Source organism: Rana temporaria, chromosome 10, assembly GCF_905171775.1.
Source record: "Rana temporaria chromosome 10, aRanTem1.1, whole genome shotgun sequence".
In the NCBI taxonomy this organism is placed as follows: domain Eukaryota; kingdom Metazoa; phylum Chordata; class Amphibia; order Anura; family Ranidae; genus Rana; species Rana temporaria.
This window is the reverse complement of record NC_053498.1, coordinates 110,589,091-110,607,178: the sequence shown is the minus strand read 5'-3', so window position 1 is coordinate 110,607,178 and position 18,088 is coordinate 110,589,091. Positions and strand designations below refer to the sequence as shown.

General features: G+C 42.4%; 1 protein-coding gene across 14 annotated transcripts in view; it reads right to left on the bottom strand.

The window, feature by feature from the left end:
- AGRN (agrin) overlaps positions 1 to 18,088 on the bottom strand; it is a 578,793-nt gene that overhangs the window by 330,463 nt on the left and 230,242 nt on the right. For 2 of the 14 annotated variants that reach the window (XM_040325981.1, XM_040325982.1), the window contains exon 1: positions 10,586 to 12,370. The exons of 11 other annotated variants lie outside the window; for them this stretch is intronic. In XM_040325981.1, coding sequence (XP_040181915.1) covers positions 10,586 to 10,748 — 163 coding nt within the window. In that variant the 5' untranslated portion in view covers positions 10,749 to 12,370. Of the gene's footprint in view, positions 1 to 10,585; positions 12,371 to 18,088 lie in introns of those variants that run through there. One more of the 14 variants, XM_040325984.1, reaches the window with a different exon arrangement.

Sequence of the window (18,088 nt, the reverse complement as noted above, 5' to 3'; positions counted from 1 at the left end):
CTGGGATCCCTGGCGGTTTTTAACCTGGCAGTTTTCCTATGGAAAAAGCCTGCGGGGGGGGGCATACACACGGCCAGGTTTACCGACCAGAGCTCTCATGCCAGTTTTCCTGCAAGGAAACTGGTCGTGTGTAGGGGGAAAAAGCTGCCGAGCTGCTTCTCGGCGTTCCCCTCAGTCCACCGGGAAACCCACCGGGAAACCTGATCGTGTGTACGAGGCATAACTTATAAAAAAACAACTGCTGAAATAAAGTTATATTTCTAAGGCATTTTCCTTATATTTAAGGTCTTTGCATATGCCAACACCAGTTCTTTTGGCATGCTCGCTGATTCTACAGGAGTTTTGCGTTTTGCCTGTAGAAACAGCTCAAAATTATCCACATTAGGACATTTAGAGGCAAATTTTAAGCTCAGAGTTTAGAGGTAGACAAAAAAAAACTTTCTGTTTTTTAAAAGGAGTTTTCTGTCAGGAAAAAAAGCTAAACGCCTGTACAAAAACGCTCCGAAGCTTTATAAGATATATTTAAGCTCAGTGTGCGTGTTCCCATAGAGCATGGGTGCTCAACCTGTGGCTCTCCAGCTGTTGCGGAACTACAATTCCCATGAGGCATTGCAAGCCGACAGGTACAAGCATGTCTCCCAAAGGCTGAGGCATTATGGGAATTGTAGTTTTGCAACAGCTGGAGAGCCACAGGTTGAGCACCCATGCCATAGAGCGTTTTTGTACAGGCATTTAGCATTTTTTTTGTGCCAGGAGGCTACTCTTAAAAACACAAACCAGAAGGGTTTTTTCTGCCTCTAAACATCCTAATGTGCATAAACATAGGATAGGATAGGATAGGATAACACTGAGCTGCTTCTACAGGCAAATCGTAAAACTCCTGTAAATGCAGCATTTTTTAAACCCAGTCACGGCTCCCTAATGCAGTGTCCTTTACGCAGCAACAAGGCAAATATGTTGGCTGGATTTTCCATAGAAAAATAGTCAACAATAAAGTAGTACAATATGACTTGAAAATAGTCATAATGGCATCTCCGACGCCAGGCCACCAGGGGGCATCACTCTTGCTGTATACAAACATGACCTTGTATATTATTGGATTGTTTAGAGAGTAAATTGAACAACATTTTCTATTATGATGCTGCTATTTTGCGTGATGTTTCAGGCTCAGAAATGAGATATAATGACAGATACATTATTAATGCCATCATTTCCCAGCAGCATGACAGCAGACTGTTCTACAGTAGTTAATATTATTTTCTGTTGTGACATGTCAGTCTAATGCAGCTCTTGGAAGTCCCTTGCTGTAGAGGGATATGCTTGTAACTGTAGATTACACAGCAAACAAGATGATGGGTCAGGGATAAAACATTGATGGGTTTTGCAATTCTCCAGCTGAATTCTGGACAGAGCGTTGATAAGTGTGGCAACTTGAGAGCAGACAACGCTGAACTATCCAATAAGGCTTCATACGGTAGCATATAAGTCAAGCGTTTCTCAATCTCATATTACTAGGAACAGATGTCTTGAAAGGAAGGAATAACCTGATATAACTGGTATTCAGCTGAACAAATCCATCAACAAATGATCAGGCAAAATGTATCAGTGTGTATGTAATTTCTACAAGGAAAATATAGCCGGCCAGAACCAAAAATACACCCATTGGTGTCTTTCCACTTTACAAGGCAGGAAATGCTTGCCGTTTCTGGGCATGATAAAGGTAATGGGACATAGCCAGCCAGTGTAGTAGCATTGGTATGTTTAGCATTATCATCAATGTACAGTGGATCTGGAAAGTATTCAGAGCTTCACTTTTTCCACATTTTGTTGTGTTACAGCTCTGTTCCAAAATTGATAAAATTCATTATTTTCCTCAAAATTCTACAAACACCCCATAATGACAATGTGAAAGAATATATTTGGGATTGTTGGACCAGTTCTAGGGACAGACTGTGAAAGAAGTTTGTTTGAAATCTTTGCAAATTAAAAAATAAAATCCCATGTACATAAGTATTTACAGCCTTTGCTCAATACGTTGGCACCAATTACAGCCTCAGGTCTTTTTGAGTTTGATGCTACAAGCTTGGCACACCTATTTTTGGGCAGTTTCTCCCATTCTGCTTTGCAGGACCTCTTAAGCTCCATCAGGTTGGATGGGGAGTGTTGGTGCACAGCCATTTTCAGATCTCTCCAGAGATGTTCAATCGGGTTCAGGTCTGGGCTCTGGCTGGGCAACTCAAGGACATTCACAGAGTTGTCCAGTAGCCACTCCTTTGATATCTTGGCTTTGTGCTTAGGGTCCTTTTCCTGTTGGAAGGTGAACCTTCGTCCCAGTCTGAGGTCCAGAGCGCTCTTTTCATTAGGGAGGTCTCTGTACATTGCTGCATTCATGTTCCCCTCGATCAGGACTAGTCTCCTAGTTCATGCCACTGAAAAATATCCCTACGGCATAATGCTGCCACCACCATGCTTAACTATAGGGATGTATTGGCTAGGTAATGAGTGATGCCTGGTTTCCTCCACATGACGCTTACCATTCAGGCCAAAGTATTTATTCTTTGTTTCATCAGACCAGAGAATTGTTTCTCATGGTCTGAGAGTCCTTCAGGTGCCTTTTGACAAACTCCAGGCGGGCTTTCATATGTCTTTTACTGAGGAGTGGCTTCTGTCTGGCCACTCTACCATGCAGGCCTGATTGGTGGAGTGCTGCAAAGATGGTTCTTCTTCTGGAAGGTTCTCCACTTCAGACAGAGAAATGCTGGAGCTCTGTCAGAGTGACCATTGGGTTCTTGGTCACCTCCCTGACTAAGGCCCTTCTCCCCCGATAGCTCAGTTTGGCTGGGCAGCAAATCGTACCAAATTCGAACCAAAAGTAGTGCAGGTACCTTTTCCTACGTCGGAGTGACTCAAGTCGCACGGATTATAACAGTTCCATTGCACAGAATGGGGTCAGACTTCTGATGCAACAAGTTCTCCGAATTTGGAGGGAGTGATTGTCGCATCAGTGTGAACCAGGCCTTGAAGTCCAGTCAAATCCTAACTATACTTAAACCTGCTCCCACCTCCATTCTAAACCTATTCTAATTACCCTGTAAAGAAAAAAGATGTGTATACTTACCTATGCTGGGTGCGCGTCAGTCTGGTTACATGATTGGCTCCAATGTCGAGGTGTGACAGCAGGCAACGGATGTCCCATAGTAAGTGTATGGATGACCACATCACTCAGGCTCTGCAGCCATTGTCGGTGATCTCTCCTTTTTACTGAAGCCGGCCGCTGGAGAGATCATGTGACCGGACTGGAGCGCCCTCAGCATAGATAAGTAAACACAGCTTTTTTCTTTACAGGGTTGTTAGAATAGGCTTAGAATGGGGCAGAGTGAATGTTTAAAGTGTTACTAAACCCACAACAGTAAAATTAGTCTGTGTATGCTGTAAACCATGCTTGTTATACTCACTGTGGAACCTAAGGGGTTAATCCTCTGCAAAGTGTAAAAAGGCTGTTTGATCTGGTCTTCTCTGATCCTCCCCCTTCTCCCACAGTCCCCAATCCATCTCCTGATAGAACAGAGCCTTGAAGGCACTCTGCAAATGCTCAGTTTAGTGTGTATTGCCAAATAGTTTTTTGCATGTGATCAGCACAGGGCCAATCAGCACTGCCCAGCAAGATTGTCAGGGGTCCTGCAGCCTCAGGACAGTGAGAGTAGAATGAAAACTTCCTACAAGCTTAACCATATAGTCACTAGATGTCACAAGACTGCTATATACTGCTAATGAGAAAATGTATTTAGCAGTTTATATTTACAAAAATAATTGTAATTCTCATGTTCATTAGCATAGTTAGGAATTGACTGTTCTACTTTAACTTGTGGTATACTATTTACACAGATCTTCTTCCCTGCTAAACAGGGCTGTGCAGCATAGAAGAGCTGATTATTCTCTGCTTAATGGTCTTATCCCTCCCCAGCCTGTGACTGAACAGCAGGTGGATGAGCTCCTTACTTAGACAAATACGCTCTTTGCTAACTCTGCTCTCTCCGCCAGTCAACATGTACCTTTTTAACATTGAAGCACAATTTACTGGCTCCTTGCGCTGCTTCCACTTTTCACAATCTGAGCTCTGCTTTACTGGAGTCTGAAGAGCTGATACAAAATCAAGTCCAGGTACAAACAAGTCAAACAAGCACCAAGTAGTTATCCCAAGAGTCTAAAGCCTTTTATAATACAAGTAACAATAGGGAAAGAAAAAGCAGCCAAAGCATTTTAAGGGCCACATATCCCTCTTCATCAAGGCTTAAACAATGTAGCAAAAGATATCTAATTGGACCCAATATAAAGTCCATGCATAGAAGTTTTACTTTTGGCAGGAAAAACAATTCTCAAGTGGTGATGCCCTTGCAAATGACTGTGCCAGTAACGACAACCAAATGAAATGAACAGGGCGTTGTTCAAATGTACCATTCTGTGAAGTACTGCTGTACCATTCTCTGTGAAATTATAAATGCTGTTATACTAGCCACTGGCTTTCTTTTTTTTTTTTTTCTTTCCGAGTTGCTGACCCAGAAAACGTATGCAGATCAGGAAAGTCACAGTAAAGTCAGAGGTCCTTATCTGCATCCATCTGGGTCAGTAAATCAAAGTACTGAAGCAAAAGAAAGGCCATGACAGACAAGCACCTTGTATTTGCAGGCCAGCAATGGCGGCCTCCGTGTTACTCTAATGCCGCGTACACACGCTCGGAATTCCAGACAACAAATGTTCGATGGGAGCTTTTGGTCAGAAATTCTGACCGTGTGTAGGCCCCATAGAACATTTTCTGACAACAAAAATTTGAGAGCTGGTTCTCAAATGTTCCAACAACAAAATCCATTCTCGGAATTTCCGATCGCGTGTGGACAATTCCGACGCACAAAATTCCACGCATGCTCTGAATCAAGTACGAGACGGAAGCGCTCGGTCTGGGAAAACTAGCGTTCGTAACGGAGATAGCACATTTGTCACGCTGTAACGGACTGAAAAGCATGAGGCTGAAAAGCGTGAATCGTCTCTCACCAAACTTCTACTAACACGACTGGTATTGAACTTCTCTTTTCTAGTGCCATTGTATGCGTTATACGTCACCGCATTCTTGACGTTTGGAATTTCCGACAACATTTGTGTGACCGTGTATGCAAGACAAGTTTGAGCCAACATCTGTCGGAAATGTATCCACAGTTTTGTTGTCGGAATGTCCGATCGCCTGTACACGGCATTAGGGTTTCTGGTTTTCTTTTGAGGAAGACCAAGTGAACTTTCTCATTTTAGCAATTACAGTATTTGCTGCATAGCCTTAGTAAATGACCTACTGGTTTCAACTGTTAACTGGAATTGCTCCTTAAAGGAGTTGTAAAGGAAAAAAAAATTCACCTTAATGCAATCTATGCATTAAGGTGAAAAAACATCTGATGACGCCCACCCCCCCTGAGCCCCCGTTTTACTTATCTGACCCCTCGAAAGTTCTGTGCTCGGTCCCGAGATCCTCTTTGCCACTTGGCTAGAGCGGATGGATTGAGAACAGCGCAGCCATTGGCCGGCGCTGCTATCAATCACATCCAGTGACGCGGGGCTGAGTGATACAGCAAGCGGCTATGGCCGCTCGCTGTATCACGGGAGCGTGCCCGCAAGGACTCATCACCATGCAAGCTCTCTCGCATGAATGTGATGAGTTCTTGTGGGGAGGACCAGAGACAGCCGCCAAGGGACCCCAGAAGACGTGGATCGGGGCCACTCTGTGCAAAACGAACTGCACAGTGAAGGTGAGTATAACATGTTTGTTATTTTATAGATTTTTTTTTTTTTTTTCTTTATTGACCCTTTAAAGTAAACCCATCAATAGAGATATATATTAGCTGCCACTGCTGACCCATTTTTCTGAAAACGCTAAATATCTAGTACATGTTTAACACTTTCCCCAGTTCTCTTCCTCCTCACTTTTACACATAACAATCCTACCTCACACTGCCTTGGCTTGCCAATGCCTAGGCTTTTTTTTAATCCCCTGAACTCCAGTCCTCTTCTCCAAATTGTGTGCATTGCACATTCACTGAAAGCAATTGTACCCTTATACCTGGGCCTAGTAAGAAATTATTTTCTATGAACAAGCATCATATACAGTAGGGGTCTATTCAAATTATGGGGCTGAGGTACAAAGAATAATGTCTGGGAGTCTATAAATTACCATGGGACAAATTGATTATGTTTATAGTACTGTACCTCCTAAAGTTGCAAGGGGTTCCTTGAGCAGTAAGCAATGGTGAATTGATCTCTAACCTACAACGAACAACAATTCAGGGGGGGGTGCTTCTTTACTGACTTCTAATGTTAGGAAACACCACAAATGTGGTTTGCATTTCATTTTCTGTAATTAGTATTGATTACATTTCAAGAATTTTACTAAAACTGTTGTTGCACAGAGCAGAAGGGTGTAGAACAAATCTGCCTGATCAAATATGCTAGGTATTGCATGCTCTTTATTCTTTTCGATAAAACTTTATCTATTTTACCAGAGGTTCCCTGAGACCTAAACAATATTTCAAAGGTTCCTCTGGGGTAAAAAGTTTGAGATAGGCTGTAGAAGAGGGAGGAAAGCCCGAGGGGTGACATTTAGGAGTTATTTTCCATTCTGGATAGAGTAGGGAAAGGTTAAAACATCCGTCAGATTTTTATGGTTTCTGCTGTGTAGATGTCCACTCATGTTCTACCCTTATGATGACATAAGACATGATTTGAATAGGTGCCACCAGGCAAAAGACGTCAGAAAGAGCACTAAAAAAAAGGGGAACAATTTACCATTTTCCGCTCTATAAAAGTGTAGTTCCCACTTAAGCCCCGTACACATGATCGGTCCATCCGATGAGATCGGTCTGATGGACCGTTTTCATCAGTTAACTGATGAAGCTGACTGATGGTCAGTCGTGCCTACACACCATCGGTTAAAAAAACGATCGTGTCAGAACGCGGTGACGTAAAACACAACGACGTGTTGAAAAAAAACGAAGTTCAATGCTTCCATGCATGCAACGACTTGATTCTGAGCATGCATGGATTTTTAACCGATGGACGTGCCTACAAACGATCGTTTTTTTTCTATCGGTTAGATATCAATCGGTTAAATTTAAAACAAGATTGCTTTTTTTTAACCTATGGATAAATAACCGATGGGGCCCGCACACGATCGGTTTGGTCCGATAAAAACGGTCCATCAGACCGTTCTCATCGGTTTGACTGATTGTGTGTACGCGGCATTAGGAGTTCCCATCACTCCATGTCACTGGGCAGGAAGTGAGGGACAATCTCCCCAATTATTAGTAAAGAACAGGTACATAGCCAAAAGTACTTGGCAGGAAACCTAATCCTTGTCCTATCCAAAGCAAATGGATGGAGTTGGGCTTTAATAAAAAATAAAGCATCCTGAAACATGCAGTAAGAGGTAGCGAACAAACAGACTTTCTCATTTGCCATTTCACTACAGTAATCTGAAATCTAATTGGTTGACTTGGGTTACAGATCTTAGCACAGCGTCACTGCTCCTTGTTCTGTCTTTCTCAATAAGCTTAATAATGTTAATATAGAGTCTGGTTTTCATTAAGTTTCTGTCGTGTTTGTGCAAGTTCTTTGCTCAGAATATAGTAATGCCCAAGTAAATTTTATTCCTTTACCGGTATTTACTCATCCTGCTGCCACACTGGGAAATCCTTAAAACACACAAGAATTGAAAGCTTGTGGACTAGAGATGACAAACCCTTTAGCCTAATTACTCAGATACTTGTGTTGTTTACACTAATGTACAGAGAAAGGCTTATTAAAGCTCTCTTGTGAATCCCTAAAACAGCACTAATGGAAGAAGATAAAGTTCAAGATTATAATAACCCTTTTTCTGCAGGACAGACAATCATAAACACTGTGGAGTTACATCTTTTATGAAATATATTCAGATTAGTAAGACTGGTGTAAATTAGGCAATGAACGAGCTTCCAATCAGGAATAGCAGTTTGCATTTCACTTCATAAAATTAAGCTATTTTTCTATGTGGGACAAAGTGGAGTAAATTTACTAACATTAATTACAACTACACTAGCAACAATCTCTCTTGGACTAGCTATATATATATATATATATATATATATATATATATATATATATATATACATATATATACACACACACACACACACACACACACACGCACGTACGTATATGTATGTTGCGAATGGAGACCTCTGCTGGAAAGAGTTTATAATAGCATGCGAGACCCATGGTGAACAAAGGATATCGTGCGCTTGTCAAAATGACACTTGGCTCCATGCTGGACAAACAGAGAGTAAGCAAACAGTTTGCTCCCAAATGTAAAATACTTTGGTTCTCCTCCATCTGCTTAACGAATGGAACCAAGAATGAGAACTAAAGAAAGCTTACAGCATTGATCTCAGAAAAGGGACGGCCAATAATGTCCCATACGAAGTTTGCAATTCCAGTAATTGATACAATTCAGAAAGAAAGCATATGGTTAATTCACATACCTAACAATAAGCTGATATTAGCAGAAAAGTTCGAACTATACTTAAAAGATGCAATATGGTTCTCTTTTCTCATACCACATTATGTAGATGCAATAAGTAAATACGGATGATGGTGTGTAATAACCATGAACAATTAATGACAGATAAGCTTTAAAACAAAACTTAAAGCTAAATTTTGATTGGTTATTAGAAACCCACATGCTGTGTCCTAACTTTAACAGGTCCACAGACATTAAGATGAAGCACTTGAAAAAAGCAACTCAAACCTCTGGAGACATTATTAAAATATACCGTATATACTCGAGTATAAGCCGACCCGAATATAAGCCGAGGCACCTAATTTTACCACAAAAAAACTGGGAAAACGTATTGCCTCGAGTATAAGCCTAGGTTGTCCATCCGCGTGCCTCACTGTGTCCATGCGCATGCATCACTGTGCCCATGCCTCACTATGTCCATGACTAGACTTATGTTTAACATGGGAGTATATAGAAGGGTGCCCAGTTTTGAAAAATCGGTGCTCCCCGACCGTAGGTCCCCCCAGCAAACTTTGTACACTTGTAGAGGAGAACTGGGGGTACATGTGTGCCAAGTTTCGGGTCCAGGGGACCTACGGCCGGCCGGTACCGGGTCCCCAAATTTACCGGAGAAATTACCATTTAACATGGGAGTCTATGGAAGGGGTGCCCGACTTTGAAAATGTTGTGCTCCCCAGCCTTAGGTCCCCCGGAAAACAACTTTAACACACTAAGGCCCCGTACACACGAGAGGATCCATCCGCTGGAATTGATCCGCGGACCGGCTCCAGCGGATAGATCCCCTGGTGTGTACAATCCAGCGGATCTGTTTCCGCGGATTTTTATCCCCTGGGATGGATTTCAAGCGGATAAAAATTTGAAGACATGCTTTAAAATCTATCCGCTTGAATCCATCCCAACGGATTGATCCGCTGGTCTGTACAGACTCACCGGATCAATCCGTCCGAATGGATCCCCCGCATGCGTCGTAATGATTCGACGCATGCGTGGAATTCATTATATGACAGCGTTGCGCACGTCGCCGCGTCATCATCGCGGCGACGGCGCGACACGTCATCGCGATGGGATTTCGGCGCGGATTTCGATCCTATGGTGAGTACACTTCATCGGATCCAAATCCGCGGAAATCCTCGAGAGGATTCATCCGCGGAAACGGTCCGTTGGACCGTATCCGCAGATAAATCCTCTCGTGTGTACTAGGCCTTATAGAGGAGGAGTGGGGCTATATGTGTGCCAAGCTTGGGGTCCAGGGGACCTACAGCCGGCTGGTACTGGGTTCCCAAAATCTGGGAGATCAGGCGCAAAAAGGTGACTCGAGTATAAGCCGAGGGGGTCATTTTCAGCACAACAAAATGTTCTGAAAAACTTGGCTTATACTCGAGTATATACAGTACTTTGTCAGATTCATATATTCTGGCTGCCCACTGGACTGTGCTATAAATTTCATGATATCACACTTCTCTGATATCACACAATGCAAACATATCTTGGTGGAAGCTAATGAATGCGACTGTCTGGATAAACAGATCTAATACAATAGAGTGCACGGAGTGCAGTTTAACATGGGGACTTTGTCACAGTTCTTGTAAGAGATCCATTCATCCAGATTTGCATTCCTCAAAGGCCATACCAAGAGAAAGCAGGCTAACGAGGATTCTACTAATTGAATGCTTCCAAGATCTCGTGGTATACCAGGCGGTAGAAACTAGGTCAGTAAACCAAGGGTCTAAGCACCTCCCATGCAAAGCTCAAATCATGTCACTTGGAAAAAAAAAAAAAGATGGATTTAATGGGAGAAGGGTTCATACATCTACGCACATACTCAGACGCATACTGTGAATTGTTTCCAGGACAAACAAGCAAGCAATGAATGAGCAATGATTTATCTGACCCTGGAGTATTGTCCACATTCACTCCCACACCAAACTCTATTACACAATGCTTGACAGCTCAGAGGAAAGGTGATTGGATTCTGGCAATAGCCACACCTACAGTTATTGAGGAACAGAAGCACTGCAAATCCAAGCGTTGAAGTGGCAAGTAGGATGAGGCATATGTTACATGGGATCATGAAGTAACGAACCACCAGAGAGACTTTATGCTGATAGATCCGGTCCTGCTCAGTAGCTGGAGCAGGGTAGTGACACCCAGTCATGGCAAAGTCTCTGTAGGGGCTCTCTGCAGTCTCCACAAGGCAACCTCCTAATTCAGGTTTACATCCTTATCCTTACAGTCTTTTAAATGTATAACTATTGTATTGTTATAAAAAAAGGAGTCCGTAAATCTTTAACACTTAGGACACCATGATAGAATCGAGGTCAACATCTGGTCAGGAGCAATGCAATAATTCCTGGCAAACCCCACGTCTCAAGCACACATGGTTCTCCAACACGCTGGACTTTGTGGAGTTCAATAATCCCATTCCAGAAAGATGGGTAGAAAAACCACACTGTATACCCAATGGCAGCTCTATCTTAGGTAAACATCCATGAAGTCGACAAGAAGAGGAGACTATACAGGTACCATGTTTCTATAGATCCTGAAACATTTAAAGAATTGAAAATCCTTCTTGAAGTTCTGCAATCTTGCATCACAGGTATAAATACAAACTCCTGCTGAATAGAAAACAAAAATCCGCTGAAAGATGTAACAGAAGAAGCCGAGGTGTCAGAATTTACCTTAGACGGTGAGATTTCCACCTACCGCTGGAATATCATAGCATTACGACATTAAGGCTTAAACTTTGTGTGCTCAGCCTCATTAGGGGATTAAAAAGTCCCTTTCTTTTCGTTAGGTGAAAGTTCCTTTGCATCACTTCTGCTTTGTTTCTAACGGACTCGCAGACACTCCATTTTCTCAGCAATAGAGAAGTGGCACCCGTCTTCCGATGAAATATACTGCCACTTTATTTCACTCCCCCCGTTTGCGTCCTCTCCGATATAGGCAGAGCCGCCCACCCCCTCTCTCCCCCTCTCCAAGTGTCACCCTCACTTCTTTTAACACCAGCATACAGTTTCGTCACTGCGTTCTTCAGTGGTCTTCTCAGGCGGCTTAACAACCACCACACAATTCTGCCTACGGGGGAAGACGAAGACGAGGGGGGAAAAAAACAGAAGAGTTCAGGCTCCCGGGGCTCATCAAACGATGGTCTTTGCAAGAGAATGCTCACCCATTCATCAGCCAGGCAGGCACTGAAAATTAAGAGAGAAAGGGGCGATAGCCTGTGGGGGGGAGGGCTGGCAGATACCTAGAGTCTCATTGGAGGCATGTGTGATAGAAGACCAGCGCTTGCAGCTAAACAGAAGCCCAGGACAGCAGAATGACGTGAATACACAGGCAAGTTTCTCTGTAGGTAAATAGGCTCTCACCTGCAGTCTTCCTCCTTTAGCACTGTGCTTGCGGACTCTTCTTCATGACAATAGCCCACTGGTAATCCACTTGCCCTTCTTCCAAAAAAAGGACGGCTTCTAGGGACTTTCGAAACTGACCCTATTCTCCGTATCCATAAAGGATTGCAGGATTCTTAAGTCGTTCATAAGCTGCCAGCAAAGTGCACAAATATGGAAAGTGGCCAGATTCCTGAAGTCTGACAGATCTACATTTGCCTCCCTCCGGCGCTGAGCGTGTTAGGGGACTCCTGTTGTAGTTTAACCTTTGCTGGACAGAGCTCCGTGTCTCTCTCACTAGGTGGGAAGACTGTGGAAGATGGAGATAAAGAGACAGCCTGACACACAGCACTAGACAAAGAGTAAATGCTTTAGGGAATTCTCATTGCAGCCTCCTCAGGGTCCCTGTATGTGCATACAAAAGCAAAGAAGGGGAGGGGGCTGAGCTGTTATGTGACAGGGGGGGGGGCATCGCCTCTCCGATGCTTTCTCTTACTCACACAACGTGCTTCAGCCAGAGATCTGTCTCCCTCTGTGAACCATGCAAATTGTAGCAAGCTCTCCGGAATGACATGTGAAAACTCCACCAGCCTATCAACTGGGATGTCTATAATAACACATACACGGCTCTCTTCACAACCAACCTAGCTATTCCCATACCTCTAACTGCAACCACCATGGACCCAACACTCCTTCAGGGCACAAAGAACTTCATCCCCATAGGCAAATTGTTAGAAATATCCATATGGTATGAATTATTTAATGACTCAACCTACAATTTTATTCTTTGGCATGCACTGGAAGTTTTTCCTCATCTGACATGTTTCAGAGATTTTATTTTTTTCCCTCATTTACCTGGCCTTGTTACTATATAATTACAATATAAGAGATATATATATATATATATATATACATACACACATATATACACACACACACACATATATATATATATATATATACACACACACACACACATGCACACATTACATATATATTTATAATCAATTAGTTCGCCGATTATTGTTTTGATTATTCAGTTAATAACCTTATTAAAAAAAGTGATTTTGCGGCGATTTGCATTTTTAAATTTTTTTGGGCCAAGTTGTTGGTCAGATTAAAAAACACAAAATTGCAGAAAAAACGCATTACATGCTTTACTGCAGCTTATCCATTGAAATATATTGAACCAAAAAAACAAAAAAGCACCGTTTTGCATTAAAAAAAACTCCTTGCCCACTCCAAATACGCAGCAGCTGAAAAAAGCATGGATGTAAACGTGTCCCATAGGAAACAATGTACTGTAAATGAACTGTAGTGTGTTTCTGCAAAATGCACCAAAAAAACAGAGGTGTGACCCAGGCCTGAGATGTTTAGTAACATAATGGTGTTGAAAAAACTAAAATTAGTACAAAAAGAACAAATAATCGCTACTGTAAGGGGTTCATTTTTTACTGTGGGGACAGTGAAAGTAATATTTACAGTAGCAATTTGCTCTTTTTGTACTATAAAAACAAAAATAAAAAGGCCTGCACCTCCATCTATATATATATATATATATATATATATATATATATATATATATATATATATATACACACACACACACACACACACACACACACACACCAACAGTTGCCCCTGGGACTTCAAATGAGGTGGTCACAGTTTGCCACTGAGTAACAAAAGTAGTAACAGTATAAATGTTTATTAACCACTTAAGGACCGCCTCCTGTAAATATACGTCAGCAGAATGGCACGGCTGGGCAGATGTACGTACCAGTACGTCCTGTACATCTACCCAGCCGTGGGTCGCGGGCGCGCGCTCCTGTGACCCGAAGCTCCGGGACCAGGACTGCGGGACCCGCGGACCCGATCGCCGCTGAAGAACGGGGAGAGCCGCGTTTTTTACCAAAAATATGTAGAAGAATACGTATCGGCCTAAACTGAGGAAAAAAACAATTGTTTTTATCTATTTTTGGGGGATATTTATTATAGCAAAAAGTAAAAAATATTGAATTTTTTTCAAAATTGTCGCTCTATTTTTGTTTATAGCGCAAAAAATAAAAAAATCGCAGAGGTGATCAAATAACACCAAAAGAAAGTTCTAATTGTGGGTAAAAAAGGGGGTCAATTTTGTTTGGGAGCCACGTCGCACGACCGCGCAATTGTCAGTTAAAGCAACGCAGTGCCGAATCACAAAAAGTGCTCTGGTAAGGAAGGGGGCAAATTCTTCCAGGGCTGAAGTGGTTAATAGATAGTTGTTTCTTCAGACAACATCAAAGACACTCCACATTCACCCAATAAAATGAACTCACTACTTGTCCAATTGTTTTGCGCACATGCAGCGGATGATAGAAATCAATCATATTTAGCCAAGTAAATTGGTTGGAAAATTGATTGATCCATCAGGTTGGAATATTGAAGTGAACCATTCGATCAGTAAGTGCAATTTGTGATCTACAGATTCTGGAAAATACAGTATATAGATTTCCAGATTGCATTTTTATTCCTTTCAAATCAAATCTACCTGAGGTGATGGAGATACATTTTAGGATTCAAGATGCATCATCTGATTGGTGGAAAAAAATGTAAAAAAATGTCTAAAGATGTGGTGGCTACATTCGACATTTTTTGCCATTTTTTTTTTCGTTTATTTTCACCTGGTGATCCGACCCGTAAGGCCCGGTACACACGGTCGGACAAAACCGATGAGAATGGGCCGAGGTTCAGTTTCATCGGTCCAAACCGACCGTGTGTATAGCCCATCGGTCTGTTTTCCTTCGGTCCAAAATTTTAAAACATGCTTCAAAACCGAACCAATGGACCGCTGCCCGATCGGTCCAAACCGATGGTTAGTACAGAAAAGCATTGGTTCAAAATGTAGCTAGGGATTTTGCAGAGTAGTGTTGGCAGCTCTGTACATGATTAGCTTTCACATCACATCTGAGCATCCCATGTGACTATAGAGTCATACATATAGGATTATACACAGTGGTAATCGTCAGCCCACCCCCTCCCTCCCTCCTCCATGCCCACTAACCAGCTAGACACAATAGGGGAGGGATATTAAATGTAGATTAATGGAGGCTTCATCTCCCTCTTTTTCAAAGACACAGGCTGGAGGGGCATGACACAGCTTGTGACTGGTAGAAATCCACCTACACTGTGTTATTAGAGAAAATCTGCTGCTCACAGGTGTTATTCTCCAGCTGTAATGCTCAGACTGCACACGGATGAGGTGCTCTCCCTGCCACTGCTGCAGACTCATAGAAGACAAAAGATAGGATGGCTGCACACTCAATCCTTGCAAAAACGGCTTTAATCCTGTACAAAACCCATAAAAACAACCAGTGCTGATAAGGCGGGGGAGGGAAAAGATCGGTAGATGTGTTTCACATTATAATTTGTGCTGTATCAATTGTTTGTGGTATTGATAAAGCACAAATTATTGTGTGAAATGCGTTAACTTATCTTTTCCCTCCCCCGCCTTATCAGCACTGGTTGTTTTTATGGATTTTGTACAGGAAAAAAAGCTGTTTTTGCAGGAATTGAGTGTGCAGCCATCCTATCTTGTGTTCTACACCATGTTATTGCCAACAAATAATTAAGATTTGATTTCAAATATATATTTGTGTGCTGGATCACACCAGCACGCTCTGCGAGATTGCATGCGATTCGCACCGCACTGCAAATCACGGGCATGCGATGCCCGTGTTATGCGATTTTAGCCATACAGACAGTATATGGCCGATATCGCATTGCATTCGGACCAAACTCGCACAGGACCCTTTTTTTGCTCCGCACCAGAATCAGATCACATGGGTGTTCACACCTATGCAATCTAATTAATGTCCAAACTGTTAGCTTGCAGTGCGAGATGAAATGGGGGTCTCATTAACAATGTATTGACACTCCCAGCAGTTTGCATATGGCAGTGTGAACTGCCTGCGAGTCCGGTGCGATGCGGGAACCCACAGTGGCTTTGCATGGTCCCCGCATCCGACTAGTGTGAACCAAGCTTGTATGACAATTTAAAGCAGTTTATTGATACTATTTATTTATTTTTACTGTTTTTTTGGAACATGTGACCAGCAGCAGAGTACTAGATGCTTCTCCTGCTTATGTTTTTCTGTAGACAGGCTGGGAAAGATCTGGGTCGGTCATGTGACAGCCGTATATCAAGTAGGAAAAAGGTACTTAGATTTTTTATTTATATATATATATATATATATATATATATATATATATATATATATATATATATATATATATATATAATTACAGTGTCATCATCCCTATACAGAAATAGAAGGTACAATGTAAATTAAACAGTGTAGAACATTTGTGCTTTGGGGGGTTAATACCACTTCAAAGTGTCCTATAAAGGTGTCTGGGAAAGATGTACGATGTGTAATCCAGAAATAACTGTGACACTTCTGTAAGTATAAGTGTGAAAAAGATGGATCCTGGAGAAGTATTCACAACCAAACCACCTCACCGTGTACTGCAGGCTTTAAGACCAATTCAGTTGTGTTAAGATATTTTATTAGTAATGCAATATATAGCGATGATATATAATTATATACTTCACTAGAGAGTTGCAATGATCTATTCAAATGGTGAATGGATATATTTAGAACACATCATTCATTTGACACACAGCTCAGCCTATTACATTACCATTTACTTTGGCAAATCTGGATGAAATTGTCTGGCATGCGGTGTTCCGATTCTCCACCAATGCCTATTTTATTTTTTTGGGGGGGGGGGGGTTAATTCCGAGATCCCAGTAGAATAAATCTTTTTCTAAGATCATGTATTGAGAATAGCTTTGGCACAAGACGTTACCTGGGAGACAATAAGATCGTCCTACCAATGATATGAAAATACCATTTGATGGTATAATGCAGTGGCGGTGCGTCCATAGTGGGTGCAGGAGCGCCACCCCCCTCTCTCCTGCACCGTCACTCAATAATACATAGATTCATGCATTGTCACCCCTCCTCATGCATGTGGGTGTGTTTTGGAAGTGTCCATCAGAGCCAGAGGCCTTCCGATAGGCTTTCCGATTACAGCCTGTGGGCTCTAATCGGCTTCCAAATGGTTAGGCTGGGTTCACACTGCCGTACAGAGAGGCTCACAGTAGGGGTCCAGTGCGTCCCTGTTCACTGTTTCAGGTCCGATTTCAGTCCGAATTTTTGTCTGAATGCAGGTCTGAAAAGATGCACAGGACCTCTGTACAATTCACTCCGAAGCCCCTCCCGAGATGTTTGAACTGGCTCCATTGAGAGCTGGACACAGTCTCCTGACATGCATCCAATTAAATGAGTCAGAATATAAACTAAAAATGCAGAAAAAACACATGATACAAATGTTATAAACTGAGTTGAAGTCCAGTGAGTAAAATAAGTATTTGATCACCAAGTAAAACAGGCAAGACATTTCTTGTAGTTAGTTGCCAGGTTTGCACACATCTCACGAGGGATTTTGGTCAACTCTTCTGTACAGATCCTCTCTAAATTCTTCAAGGGTTTCTAAAGTCAGCTGCATTCTATGCATTAAGATAAAAAACCTTCTGTGTGCAGCAGCTCCTATTACTTACCTGAGCCCCACCTCTGTCCAGCGATGTCTACAAGTGTCTTGGCCATCCGGGACTCTCCCTCCTGATTGGCTGAGGCACAGCAACAGCGCCATTGGCTCACGGTGCTGTCAAAGTCAGTTAGCCAATCAGGAGAGAGGGGGGGCCGAATTGCAGCTCCGCATCTGAATGGATACACAGAGCTGCAGCTCGGCTGCCCCGATAGCAAGCTGCTTGCTGTGGGGGCACTCAAGAGGAGGGAGGGGCCAGGAGCACAGAAGAGGGAACCAAGAAGGAGAAACCGAGCCACTCTGTGGAAATCCACTGCAACAGAGCAGATAAGTAGATTTTTTTTGTTTTGTTTTTATAAAAAATAACAAAAAGCCTTTACAATCACTTTAAGATTTCTTGTCTGTTTGGCAACTCGAAGTTTCAGCTCCATTCATACATTTTCTATAGGTATAAGGTCTGGAGACTGGCTAGGCCACTCCATGACCTTAAGGCGGAGGTCCACACAAAAAGTGAACG